This window comes from Onychomys torridus, chromosome 5, assembly GCF_903995425.1.
Source record: "Onychomys torridus chromosome 5, mOncTor1.1, whole genome shotgun sequence".
Classification (NCBI taxonomy): domain Eukaryota; kingdom Metazoa; phylum Chordata; class Mammalia; order Rodentia; family Cricetidae; genus Onychomys; species Onychomys torridus.
Genome location: NC_050447.1, coordinates 43,706,469 through 43,720,728, shown reverse-complemented (window position 1 = coordinate 43,720,728; position 14,260 = coordinate 43,706,469). Strand labels below are relative to the sequence as shown.

The following is a 14,260-nucleotide window of genomic DNA, read 5'->3' as shown; positions in this document are numbered from 1 at the left end:
ATGCCAAAAATTCTAAAATTTATCATAAAAATGAATTATTTCTGAAGACGTTCCTATTTTACATAAACACATAAACATCAGGCATCTATGGTTAATGATTTTTAGAAAGACCTAAATCACCATAGCTAACCAGCACAACGTTTATGTGATTTTAAACACTAGCGTTTCCTTCGAATGTACACTATGATCCCTTAACTTCGTTACCAGGTAAAATATTGTTTGAAAGGAGGAAAGCAAAGGCAGAAGTTTCTTAGGTCACATAAACACTGACATAGTCTTCACTTTATCTTCCCCACATTGGAAGCAAACACAGTTCATGCCACCCCAACACAGCACTCCTATAAACCAAAACCACCTTTATGAACAATCACTCTGTAAAACGAACAGCTTGTCTAGAAAATATCAACAGAGGAAGCGCTTTAGAATGAGGGTGTCTCTACACATCTCCCGGGGTGTCTACCAGCAGGGGTGCCAGAGTTTGCTGATGAGAAATTAACAGAAGTCTAATCTGCTGTCCCAAGCCAGTGAGTAACTCCCAAAGCCTCTTTATAAACAGAAAAAAAAAGAAAAGAAAAAAAAAAAACCCTGCTGCGGGCGGGTTTGAGACCACACTTAGGTGCAATGTTCACGAAACTGGCTTAATAGATGACTTAAGTGTCAGAAGTCAGGTTTTTCTGGGAATCACTTTTCAAATAAATGATTGCAAATCACTGCAAACGTTTAGCTTCCGAGGGATGCCTCATATATCACTGAATGACAAGGAACTTTAATTCTATTGTTATTGCCAAAGTCGGTCGAAAAATCTTTCCTTTCAGGCACTTTGAAAGAGCCTGAGCCCTGTTACATGGTATCAACACGCACAGGTCTCTCAGCCCAATAACATCCTTCAAGGACTGTGTCTGTGAACCTCTTTCGAAGCAACGAAGAGGGCCATTAGAGAGAAAAAAAATATTTCAACACCTCCTCAAAGTTTCTGAAGGGCCCTTTCCTGCAAGGTTGGGTTCTGCCACTGTGGTCCAACTAGCTTTTGCCCTTCTTGCCTCTTCCCACACTGGGAAATCAGTGTCTTTGCTCTTTTTTCAAAACCAGACAGATCAATTTTCAGCTAACCTTTACCGAAAGGTGGCGCTGTTGAGGTAAAAACCAACTCGATCCAACAATAGTTTTTACTCTGGATTCTTTTGCAGGCTTTTCAGATTTTTTTTTCTTTTTTTTCTTTTTTTTTTTAGTACACCCTTATAGACACCCCCATAGAGTTAAAATAAATACGATTAATATCAAATGCATTTTCTTATACGAAAGAATCAATAGTCCCAATTTCCAAGCAGGTGAACCCTTCTTCCAAATATAGGCGGCTTCAGACAACCTTGCTTTCCCCCAGTCAATCTCCGCTTTCTGACTTGCCTATCGCTTTAAAATCTTAGAAAAGAGTTGTTAGTTTCTTTTCTTTTTTCTTTCTCTATCCCCCCGCCCATATTTTTAAAATGGGTTTGGAAGAATCTGTCGAGAAAATTGAACCGGTTATCAGCATTTGTAACGGGGGGGGGGGGGGGACACAACCCTGCCCCACCCCCACTCTGGGTTTCTGGACTTGTCCAGAGAAGAAAGCGGTTTAAAATTTAACCCTTGGAGGGGCAAGAGGGAGGGCTCTGGGATATTGTTTCCCCCCACTTCACTATCAAGTCCCAAATATCAAATAATTAAACGAGATGGGAGGGCAAAGGGCGCCCCGGGCCCAGATAAACAGGGTTCGCATTTCATAATGTTGAGGATGATTGGAGGGGGGTCTCAAGCATGGTTCAGGTTTCACAAATGGAAAGGATGGTGAATAGTAAAGGAGAGAGAGGAGAGACTTTGGGAGGACAGAGAGGGGAAAAGGGGGCAAGGAAAGAAGAGAGAATGAGTATGAATATGATTCTCAGAAGCCAAACTCCCAGCCAGAGTCAGGAGCCTGAGGGCTGAGCCCTGCTGAGCCGGCTCTGAGCGTCCGGGAATCAAGTTGCTGGCAAAGCTGCCCTATCATTCTCTCCAAGGGTCTAAGATGCCAGCGGGCAGCTAGTCATCATATAGAACGTCCCCAAACACTTTAGGCCCCCTCGTTTTGCCGAAGAATCACAGAGGCTTTCTTCTCCGCGCAAAACCCAAACAACCAGGGCAGGCAGGCGCACAGCGCACCGCGCTCATTCTGGGTCCCTGCGCCCTTGGCGCCCCCATCTGATCACCTCACTTGGAGAGGGACAAAGAGTTGAGTCAAGTTGGGCCCCAGAGCATCAGATTCAGGGAAAGAAGGCACCCCTACCCCCACTCCTCAACCGCCACGGAGGATGCTGAAGGAAGATCAAAGAGCGAAAACTGCAAGAGCAGTGAATGCACCTTGTCAGGGTGCGGGACCGGCAAGGGACAGGAGCGTTCAGGAGGCTCTCTGCAGCGCCAGAGTTGCGGCTGAGCAGGGCAGGCCTCGCCAGAGCTCCGAAGAAAAGCAAACCGTCCTCCCGGGTCCTCCCGGATTCCAGCCGCCCTTTTACCAAACTATGTCTGTCCCCTGGTGCACTAAACTTCGCGCGGGGCGGGGGTGGGATATGTTGCTCCCTGGCTGCACCGGAGCAGCGGCGCCGCAAGGGTTAAGCCAGCTTGTCCCAGCTGACAGTCAGCTGATTGGGCTGTGATTGACAGCTCCGAAAAGTTTCCTTGTTTCTATACTATTATGCTAATAGCGGCCGCTCTCGCTGTCTCCCATTGGAGGAGAGTGCCAGTCAATTTCCCATTTGAGTCTGACGTCACGGGTGCTATAAAACTCAGCAATTGCTTTAAACTCTTCTCGCTGGATCAGAGGCTTTAAAATCTTTTTTCATCTTGGAGCTGTAGCTCAGGCTGCTAGTTCGCTCTGCCTCTCCCCCCACCCTTTCGCTCTCATCCTCGCCTTAGCCCAGGACTTTGCAATTTTGCTTTTTTTTTTTTTAAAGCCAAAACCAAAAAAAGAAAAAAGAAAAAAAAAGAAAGAAAGAAAAAGAAAAAAAGGCAAGAAAGAACTAAACTTCCCCCCTCCCTTGCCTCCAGCCGGCCTGCACCTCGTTCTTGCACTTTGCACGGAGGGAGAGGGTGAGAGAGAGAGAGCGCGCGCACGAGAGGGAACTGGAGAGAGGAAAGAGAAAATAATAATAGTAATCATAAGAGCCAGGCAGAAGAGGAGAAGCGTGAAGTGATAACTACCCTGGTGCGGAGGCCCGCGCCTCCGGGACAGCCACCCGCCGCGCCACCCAGCCCCGGAGCAGCAGCTGCGCGCGCCCCGCCTGCAGTCCGGCCGGCTTAGGCGAGCCCTCCTTATGCAAAACGCGCAGCGGAGCGGCGAGCCGGGGACGCCGCGCACCGGGCCGGTCTCCGGCATCCTCTCCGCCGCCGTCATCATCACCACCACCACCAGCAGCTGCGGAGGACCTTCCCGAGCCTGAAGCGCCCGGGATCCGAGCTCAGGGAGGCGAGCAGGCGAGGAGGGGGCCCAGGGCGAGCGGGAGAGAGAGAGAGAGCAAGAGAAAGAGAGAGAGCACATTGGCGTGAGCAGGGGGGAGGGAGGGCGGGCGCGGGGGGCTGCGGGCAGGGCGGGGGGTGTGTGCACGCTCGAGCTTTCGGGCCACAGCCACCGCCGCGCTAGCTAGAAGCGCCCTAGCCCGGCAAGCTGGCTCACCCGCTGGCCACCCAGCACAGCCCGCTGGCCCCTCTCCTGCAGCCCATCTGGCGGAGCGGCGGCGGCGGCGGCGGCGGCGGAGGCAGGAGGATGGCTTCAGAACTGGCAATGAACAATTCCGACCTGCCCACCAGTCCCCTGGCCATGGAATATGTTAATGACTTCGATCTGATGAAGTTTGAAGTGAAAAAGGAACCGGTGGAGACCGACCGCATCATCAGCCAGTGCGGCCGTCTCATCGCCGGGGGCTCGCTGTCCTCCACCCCCATGAGCACGCCCTGCAGCTCGGTGCCCCCGTCCCCCAGCTTCTCGGCGCCCAGCCCGGGCTCGGGCAGCGAACAGAAGGCGCACCTGGAAGACTACTACTGGATGACCGGCTACCCGCAGCAGCTCAACCCCGAAGCGCTGGGCTTCAGCCCGGAGGACGCGGTCGAGGCGCTCATCAGCAACAGCCACCAGCTCCAGGGTGGCTTCGATGGCTACGCGCGGGGAGCACAGCAGCTGGCCGCAGCGGCGGGTGCCGGCGCCGGCGCCTCCCTGGGCGGCAGCGGAGAGGAGATGGGCCCCGCCGCCGCCGTGGTGTCCGCCGTGATCGCCGCGGCCGCCGCGCAGAGCGGCGCGGCACCGCACTACCATCACCACCACCACCATACCACGGGGCACCACCACCACCCGACGGCCGGCGCCCCGGGAGCCGCGGGCAGCGCGTCCGCCTCTGCGGGCGGCGCGGGTGGCGCGGGCGGCGGTGGCCCAGCCAGTACCGGGGGCGGCGGCGGCGGCGGCGGCGGCGGGGGCGCGGCGGGGGCGGGGGGCGCCCTGCACCCGCACCATGCCGCGGGAGGCCTGCACTTCGACGACCGCTTCTCGGACGAGCAGTTGGTGACCATGTCGGTGCGCGAGCTGAACCGGCAGCTGCGCGGGGTCAGCAAGGAGGAGGTGATCCGACTGAAGCAGAAGAGGCGGACCCTGAAAAACCGCGGCTATGCCCAGTCCTGCCGCTTCAAGAGGGTGCAGCAGAGACACGTCCTGGAGTCGGAGAAGAACCAGCTGCTGCAGCAGGTCGACCACCTCAAGCAGGAGATCTCCAGGCTGGTGCGCGAAAGGGACGCCTACAAGGAGAAATACGAGAAGTTGGTGAGCAGCGGGTTCCGAGAAAACGGCTCCAGCAGCGACAACCCGTCCTCTCCCGAATTTTTCATGTGAGTGTGACACGCGATCCCAGCTAGCCACCTTGTTAAATGCTCCGTGGGGGTCCGGCTCCTAAGTGGGCTTGCTAGTTGCAGGGCCATGCTCGCCACCACCGCTCCTCCTCCCCTGGCGAGTTTGCTCTCCTTGGCCCTGTACACGCGCACACACACACACACACACACACACACACACCAAACTTGTGGTGGTGGTGACTCTGTTTTGATTGGGGAGGGAAGGGGTGTCTGGCTCACGGATTGCCAACCTGAAATTCCCCATAACTTGCTAGCTTAGTTGTTTTTTTAACACTGCCCCCCCTCTACACACACACACCCCAAACTTGCACAAGGGTCAAAGATCTGAGCAGAGTACTTCATGTAGGACATAGCTCACCTTTGAATCCAGCCATCAATCGCTTGTATTTTTTTTTTCTTTCTTCTTTTTCAGTTCATGAGCTGGTGTTCATTCTCTGTGTGTGTGTGTGTTTATTTTGTTTGAATTTTCTTTTGTTTTTTCTTTGTTTTTGTTTATTTTTTGGAGCTTGCTGTGTTTCCCAATCCCCGCCCTCATCCCCCTGCACCATGTTCTTGAGATAAAAGAAAAAACAGCAGGTTTTTTTTTCTCCTCCTGAGTTCTTCTGTGAGATTGAGCTTGCAAAGGAAAAAAAAAAATGTGAAAAGCTATAGACCTTGCAGCGTGCTGAGTTCCACCGGGTTTTTAGCATTGTTATGCTAAAACAGAATGAACTAAAGCCCCTCCTGAACCTGCCACAATCAAGCCTGCATCAAGCTTCTGGGTGTGACTCCTGAGTTTTGGCCTTATGATGCCAAATCTGGAAGTTTAGTCAGCCATTAAAAAACAAACAAACAAACAAACACACAAAAACAAATTTACTCTCATCTCATGCATTATGATGCTTGCTACTTTGTCTTAGCAACAATGAACTATAACAGTTTCAAAGACATTATGGAAAAGAGACATTATATTAATAAAAAAAAGCCTGCATGCTGGACATGTATGGTATAATTATTTTTTTCCTTTTTGTTCCCTTTTGGCTTGGAAATGGACTTTTGAAGACTTAGCGCATGGCATCCATACTTTTGTTTTACAGCCTCATGACTTTTTTGAGTTCAGAACAACAGCTGAAAAAGTAGAACCCCAGAGGCTTCTTCCCTTGAAAGTTTGCTTCTACTCCCGACTGCTTTGAGTTACTATGAACTTCAGCCTCCCGTTGTAAATGCACTGAAGGCATTCCTTGTCAAAGATACCAGAATGGGCTACAAATTGACATGGCAAATATGACAGAACATAAATTAAATATTTTCTTTTTAGAAACGATGATGGACGCCTGCTTTGGGGCACTTTAAATTGTGCTCTTGCCAAAAGCAGTCTAAATTTTCTTTGAAAAGAAAGAAAGAAAAAGAAATCTGCCCCAATTAATTTTGGTTTGTTTTATTTTATTATTATTATTATTATTATTATTATTCTCTTTTTTTGGCTTTTGGTCATTGTCAAATGTGGAATGCTATGGGTTTCTAGTATATAATTTAATTATAGTTTTTATAATCTGTTAGCCCAGTTAAAATGTATGCTACAGATAAAGGAATGTTCTAGATAAATTTGAAAGAGTTAGGTCTGTGTAGCTGTAGCTTTTTTTAAAGACCGATGCACTAAATTGTTTACTGTTGTGATGTTAAGGGGGGTAGAGTTTGCAAGGGGACTGTTTAAAAAGTAGCTTCTGAAGCATGTGCTTGCAACTTAAATATAAGTTGGGTATGTGTAGTTCTTGCTATACCATGGACTGTATTGAAAACCAAAGTATTAAAGGGGAAATGCCCCTGTTTATATCTGTAGGGGTATTTTACATTCAAAAATGTATGTTTTTTTTCCAAAATTAAAGTATTTGGGACTGAATTGCACTAAGATATAACCTGCAAGCATATAATACAAAAAAAATCGCAAAACTGTTTAGAACGCTAATGAAATTTATGCAGTTATAAAAATGGCATTACTGCACAGTTTTAAAGCAATGCAGATTTTTTACAGTTGTGTTGTGGTGCAGAACTGGATTTTCTGTAACTTAAAAAAAAAAATCCACAGTTTTAAAGGCAATAACCAGTAAATGTTATTTTCAGGGACTGACATCCTGTCTTTAAAAAAAAAAAAAAAAAAGAAAGAAAAGTAAATCTTACCACAATAAATCTACAAAAATCTTTCGTCAGTCACTTTTCTTTTACATATTTTGCTGTGCAAAATTGTTTTATAACCTGAGTTACTAACTAACCACGCGTGATGTTCTACATGCTTCTCTTTCATTTTCAATTCTGGTTATATCGAGAGGAAGAATAATCTACAATAATAAACTGCATTTTTTTTTTGGATTCTGTTCCGTTTCTTAGTGTACAGATTAACTGGGCCCCATGTCTTGGATGTGAAATACAAAAAGCATCCTCTTTGATTTCTGAACCAGAGAGTTGGAGGCAGTAATTCCAGGTGAAATTATAGGCTATTCTGAGAGTTGAGAACACTAATAATATTTAATATAGATATGAATTGTGACATCTCAATTTTTTACTCCCCAAAGTTTTTAGTTCCCCAATGAATTGAGCCATTAAAAAAGAGAGAAAGAGGGACAGAAATAGAAAGAGGGAAAAAAGAGAGAGAAACAGACATACACACAGACACATATACAAACACACACAAGAGTGAATCTTTCTGGACAGACTCTTGGCTTCTGACCCAGGAGCAAATCCAACCAGAGTGATAGCACCGGAAAGTCGGACTGGCCAGAGGCACATTAGAACATATGCATTTTATAGCAAAGATAAACAACTCTTGCCATTTGGCCAAAACTGATTATTTTTTCTTCTTCTTTTACATGTCTTGATTTTCTTGTTGGTGCGCCCTTGACAAGACTAAATATAAACACTTTGTACAAATCAAAGTTGGTTGATTTTACTTTATTTTTTTTTAATTTTAAAAGAATTTTTAATCCTTTAAAATGCAAGTCATTTGTCTTAAATGAGAAAAAGAAAGTCCACACTTTTCCCACAGAATTTCTAGTTCATACTAGGTTTAGCTTTGTTATCTAACTACATTGCTCTGGGAATATTGGAAGAGTTGTCTCCACACAGACAAACTAGAGATTACATGAGCCCCCCAAAATATAAGCATAGGAAGAAAACAATGCCTTCGTGGAGTGAAAGTTATACTATGATATGTTGCTGTTTTTCCCCAAAACAGGTTATGAATGGGGATCTAATTGAAGGATCACTTGAAAAAAATCTGTTACCTTCATTTGAATTCCTAAACCCTGACCCATTTAGACTGTCACAAATTCCTGCAACCATGTTACAAATACAAGCCATTTTCTCTCTTGGTATGCCTCCCTGGAAGTTAATGGAAGAGCAGACAAAGCCAACACTGTTTTGAAAATATAGCTCAACACAATGACCTTTGTCTTGTTTTGCTTTCAATTCTTTTTCTTTTTTAAAAAACAAGATAATATTGCAACCCATAGGAAAGGCCTGATGTGTAAGGAAACAGGTAGTTCTTCAGGCTGGTGAATTCTGGCCAGTTTCTCAGAGGCCCTCCTGGCTCTTTTGCAGAGAACAGAAGACACTGTTTATACTTCCTCTGTTGACCTCTCTTTGATGAACTTGAACGCAAGTCCCCCAAACACTTAGTTTTGCTTGACAGAAATCTTAATTGCAAAACTTCTCGGATATGCTGTAAATTAGCCGTCCTCGGCTTCAGAGGTTTTTATTTCTCTGATTACAGCCAGAAAATACACACATATCATCCCTCTGGAGAGGAGGAAATGGACATGTCACTTGAACCAAATGCTCAGCAGCAGAGGGAAGATTTTAGGCAAATATATTCTCAGAAAAAGAGTGACATCCGTAACACAATGGCTACAATTATTTATCAAAAAGTGAAACCTGAGTTGGAGGAAACACAATTGCATCATAATGAGGCATCCTGATAGAATTCTATAAGGCATATGAGAAGCCAGTTTGGGCCCCAGACATGAGAAAATAAAGCAGCAGCAGCAGCAGCAGAGCAAGCATGAGGCTGAGGGACTTGAAGAAACAGTTAACCTCCCCTGAAAAGCACTCTCAGACAGGGTGAACTTTGGAAGATAACAGTAAACATAACTAAACACAAAGAACCATACCCTGCCCAAATGTGCATTATTACAAGTAGATTCCTAAGTTTAAAAACAAAAAGGAAGGAAAGAAAGGGAGAAATCAAATAAGAAAGTCTAGCTTTCCCTTTTGCATTGCATTTGGGACTTTGTCTAAATAGTGTTAAAATTCCTTTCATTCCAATAATGAAACGGCCCCACTGGCAAGGTAGAGTCATCAGTAGACTCTGCCACATTTAAGAAGCCCAGCGGCATGTGCCCAGTGTATTCATGAGATATGAGTTGCACATAAGATGTATGCAAGCCGTACATCAAAAAATTATTTGTGGTTTTGGAGAATGATTTCCATTCCATGCCCTTTCTAAAAAAAAAAAAAAAAAAATTACTGTGTTAGAGAAGAAGGCTACTGAATATGTAACCACCATACTAAACAATTAACTACACCTCTTGCCCGAAGGACTCAGACCCACAGGAAAGGGTCCCTGCGCTTATCCGTGTACCAGGCATCCAACCAAACCGGTGTGATAGCTTTCAACCTACAATAATAGTTTTAAAAAATATATACTGGAATTAGAACCTCTGGAACGTGTGTGTGTGTGTGTGTGTGTGTGTGTGTGTGTGTGTGTGTGTTTTAAATATATCTATAAAGAAAACTTTCCCCACAGCAAACAGCTGGCATTTTAAAAGCATATTTAGGCATGCACATTCTTAGCAGTATATCTTCATTTTTCATTGTTTTCCTGGCAGAGAATTGTACTAAGGGGGGAAAAAGGGCAAGATTTTGACTTCTCCCCACCCCAGACCCTTGCTGGGGCAGCAGCTTGATGTGACTGGACATCTTGGTTTTTCAAAGGCCGTAGTGATACTAGTATTGACTAGTTTCTATGATGTCAAACGTGCCATTTGTCGACATAGCTGTAAATGAAACCAATGAGTGGCAAAATACAGTTAGTTAAATACACACCCTCTGTGGGCTTCTCTCCTACGCCGTATACCTACTATTATATTCTCTGAGACACTCAACAAAAATCACTTCCTTTTAATTTCCTGGCTTGTGTATGTTTCTCCTTTTCAAGAAACAAGTTGTAACTATTTTTCACAACATATCTGATATGTAAACATATTGACATCATATAGGCCCAACCTCTACCCAACCGATAAATCTACCATCTAGACATTTACAGCTTGGTACTGTGGCCACGGAGCCCCTTCCCACACAGACATCCAAGGGGAGATGCTCTCTATTGCTGCATGTATCTGATACTGCCTAGCATCCTGTTCTCTCCCCCCTTTACCTCTTACCCTAGTCCTTTTCATGTGCTTAACATCAATTCGAGATTCTTAGGCTTTTAAATAGAACTTCTCTGGCCAAGCTGCCAATTTTACTGTTAAAAGCATGAGGAGAGAAAAATGGTGTTTGCTTTCAGGGGCATGGCATATAGCTTGAATCTCTAGCCAGGCTCTGGGCATTTCCTGGGCCAAGTCACAGAAGTTGCTTAGGACATATCCCAAAGCTTCAGAGCACAGACAGTTTCCAATGCCTTTGTTGTCTTGCTCTGTTCTGACCAAGGAAAACTTACCTCCATAGTCACACATTCTCAGCTTGATAAAAATAGGCCTGCTGTATATTGGACCAATCAATATTTTAAAATCTGATTGTCATTCTGGAATCTTTGTTTTTTTTTTTTTTTCTTTCCTTTTCTTCCTCCTTCTTCTCCTTGGAGTGAAAGAGAAAGGAAGATGTGAGTGACAGACAGCCTTCAGACATCTGATCACTGTGTCCAAAAAACTCACACTGCCGCTGTGAGGCCTTCGTGCTTATACAGTCAGCGAGAGCGATAGGAAGTGCCTCACAGCACACTTTGGAGGGCTGATTTGCAATGTTTTCTGCTGTGATTGACTTATATTTGGTCAGAAAAATAATAATTTAGCTTCTTTCTTGGAAGAAGCACCGTCATTTAGGTTTTCTCTTTGGGGGATTTAGGAAAGTTTTCTCTGCAGTCAGAGGCTGTGTGGTTCCCGCCGCTTCAGTTTACTCCTCAAGACACTGAACTCGTAAGACAGACTCTAGGCTTTCCTTCAAAACCCTGAAGTTTATTTTTGCTCTTAGCTGATCCTCAGCCTCAAAGATGTCCCAAGTCCAGGGTAGAGCGGTAACCATAGGGGACGGGACAGAGTCCAGGGTCCTTTTATCGAAACCAGGATTTGTTTTTGCATTTGCCTAGAACAGGAAAAGCCTCAATCCACCTTCTCAAGAGATAGTTTTTATCAGTTTGAATACAAATCTTTAAAATGCTGACATTAAAAGCCCCAGAATAGGGGAATCTCTCCACTCTTTGCTGTCCTGAACTATCCAGGCTCTTGCTGGCATTTTTACTCTAGCTGGAAGTTGGAGACATGGTGAGGGAATCTTAGTTTGTAGGGCTGGCTCATGGTTGTTGGGGACACAAAGCAACACAGTCTTGAGATAAACTGGGGGCCTTGTTACCCTCTAGAGAGGATTGAGCAGAAAGAACAAAGCAAAATCAAATGGCAAAGCCCGAGTCCCTGCTGTAGCAATAGGAGGCGAGAAGAGAGGGAGACTGTGAAGGCGAGATTCCCCGGAATAAATAATTCCACAGGCTTTCACCTGCTCAGTGGCAAAATCAGTTCCTGTGTACACATAAGGCAGGGCTTGTGCCCAGTACTCCTGACCTCTAAAAGTGTGCACACACAGGCTTACTTTTTTCTCTTTTTTTATGTAGGGATCCAAAGGGAAAGGAAGCTTTGAGGAAACACTAGTGTCTTAATTGGAGGGAACACTTATGAATTTATTATTTTATTTTAGATGGTTGTTTGACAGTGGCAACAACATTTTAGACCACTCAGACGCTATATCCTAATATTTGTATATACACTGCACTAGGTTTTATGACATAACAGCTTTTGATCAGTTAAATTTGAAAGCTGTGTGTGTGTGTGTGTGTGTGTGTGTGTGTGTGTGTAAGAAAAAGGGGAGTCTACACAACAGACAAGGCCAAGATGGGAAGCATACATCAACAGCACACAGAAATCAGATGTTTATATGAATGTGTATGAGTTGGACCGGTTTAAGAAACTCCCCAAACACATTTTCCAGAGGGAGGCTGTGAGAGGAATGTGGAGTTCCTCCCTGAAATCAGAGGGGGCATCTGCTGAATGCCTCCTCCTGCACAACTCAACGTATCACAAATACCCCCCTAGTAGACTTTAGATTACAACATCGCATTCCTTTCCACTGCAAAAATCCATCTTGAGTTTTTAGCTGCCATTAGAAAGGGGCATTCATTCAGGAAGGGGGACTCAGAGGTGCATCCCTGCTTTGGGACAAAAAGCAGAAGCTGGAAGGAAACAGTTCTCCGGTCAGTCCCCACCCACCCACACTCCAAGCCTGGCTCGGCTGATTCTGTTCCTAGATTTCTCGGTTGGAATCTGCTCTGATTCCCAACTTGCCTGCTTCCAAACTGAGCTCTCAGAAGAAAGTCTTTCCTCCTGGTTGGTTTAGAGAAGCTACCAAACCTCGCAGAACTAGGCAGGAAGGAGGAAAATGTCATGTCAAGAACAGTTGTGACCTGCAAATCCGGACAAAGCTACACATGCCCTTTTTGCAACCAATATTTTCCCAGCTTCTATGTGAAGGCATCTGCTTCTGGAAGCCTCTAGAAGTGGGCTTTGGATGTCCTGTGGGAACTTTAGCAGAAGAAACGTGACCCTGATGTCCATAAGACAATAGGCCATTTTAATCAAGGCTTAAAAATCCAGAGGGAAGGAAGAGGCTGCAATTGCTAGGGAAGGAATTACTGACAAAGGCCAACCTTGACCTATGACCTCCAATTGCTTAGAGTCATCTCAGGTCATGCTTAGGGACTCTCCCAAGAATTATCTGTTTACAAGGAGCACTGATAAGAGGCTGGCCGACCTCTAAGTCCCCTATATATTGCTAAAAAGAGTGAGGCTCTTAACACCAACATTTCAGCCCCTTACCACCTGACCCCTGTCCCATCCAGTGTCCATCTCTTAATTGTCAACACCCTTGCCTGTCATGTCAGTCACACAGGGCCATAAGAGAGCCCCCTGGAGTGGTATGGTCTTCTAGCCAGGAAGCAGTTAATGCCACCACAAGTCACCCAGGGTGCAGTGTTATGTGCAGACAAAGGTAGAGAGGGAAGAAGTCTGGTTAGCATAGGGTGTGTGGTTGCTCACTGTATAAAGCTTTCCACAGCTTCGAGTGAAGAGAAGAGCAGGCAAGGAAAAAGCTGAGATCGGCCCCTTTCCCAGCATCTACACACTCCTCATCACACCACAAAGAACATATATCTGCCTCTGCCCATTGATATATACACTTGCATTGTGGGGACCAGTCATATAGCTGGTCCCAATTCATAGCCAGAGCTGAGGGTCAGAGTGCTGGACACCTTTGGAGACTCCCCTGACTGGTGAACAGCAGATGGGAACCAGGCTGAACTAAGAGGCTATTGGGGAAGCCAGGAGGGCTCTCTGTGGCCAGTGACTTCCTTAGGCCACCAGACAGTCCCTCAGTGCCCTACCTGCAGCCACAGGCCTACTCGAAATTGGTGCATGTTTGGGGACCAGGCACCAATTTCACCTCTGAGATGTCCAAACAGCAGTCTGGTGCTAGGGGCAGCCACAACCAGCTTGTCCCTGAGTCATATACTGGGCCCAGTGACAGGACCCCTGCAGGGAACCCCCATGTGCCTTGGGATCTGGCTAAGGTTGTCCTAGAGGATGACTCTGGGTGGAGCAAACCTTCTGGGCTGTCAGAACCAGCAGAGGAACTGTGCTGCTGGACCTGGGTGGGACAAAGTGTGCTGCCAGAACCTCTGCCTTTTCCCCTGGGACACTGCTCTACCTCCCAGTGCCCTGGGACTTTCTGTAAACAAGATGAGCATCTTCCGAGCTCCAGAGCATCTGTGTGTTTTACTCTACTAACTTTCCAGATTTTTTCCCTTTCCCTGCTTTGATTAGACAGAAGACGAAGAAAAGCAGGGGCAGAGAATTACAGGTAGCCTGTTTTGAAATCTTTAAAGTCTCTCTTCATGCTTTGGACTTTCCATGGTGTGCAGCTGAATGCCCCCTTACAGAACAAAGCCAGCTGAACAAGCTTTCAGATGGGCTTCTCCGACAGTTGCTTTGCTTTTCTGGATTTAACACAAAATTCCAAACTGCCAGCACCTAGGAATTGTCTCCATAGGGAGGACTTGAAAAGG

At 46.0% G+C, this 14,260-nt stretch overlaps 1 protein-coding gene across 4 annotated transcripts in view; it reads left to right on the top strand.

Annotated features, from left to right (window-relative positions):
• The first annotated feature begins 3,593 nt into the window (after positions 1–3,593).
• Positions 3,594–14,260, top strand: part of Maf (MAF bZIP transcription factor) — a 352,610-nt gene continuing 341,943 nt past the window's right edge. For 3 of the 4 annotated variants that reach the window (XM_036188077.1, XM_036188076.1, XM_036188075.1), the window contains exon 1: positions 3,594–4,881. In XM_036188077.1, coding sequence (XP_036043970.1) covers positions 3,773–4,881 — 1,109 coding nt within the window. In that variant the 5' untranslated portion in view covers positions 3,594–3,772. Of the gene's footprint in view, positions 4,882–5,314; positions 5,345–14,260 lie in introns of those variants that run through there. The other variant, XM_036188078.1, reaches the window with a different exon arrangement.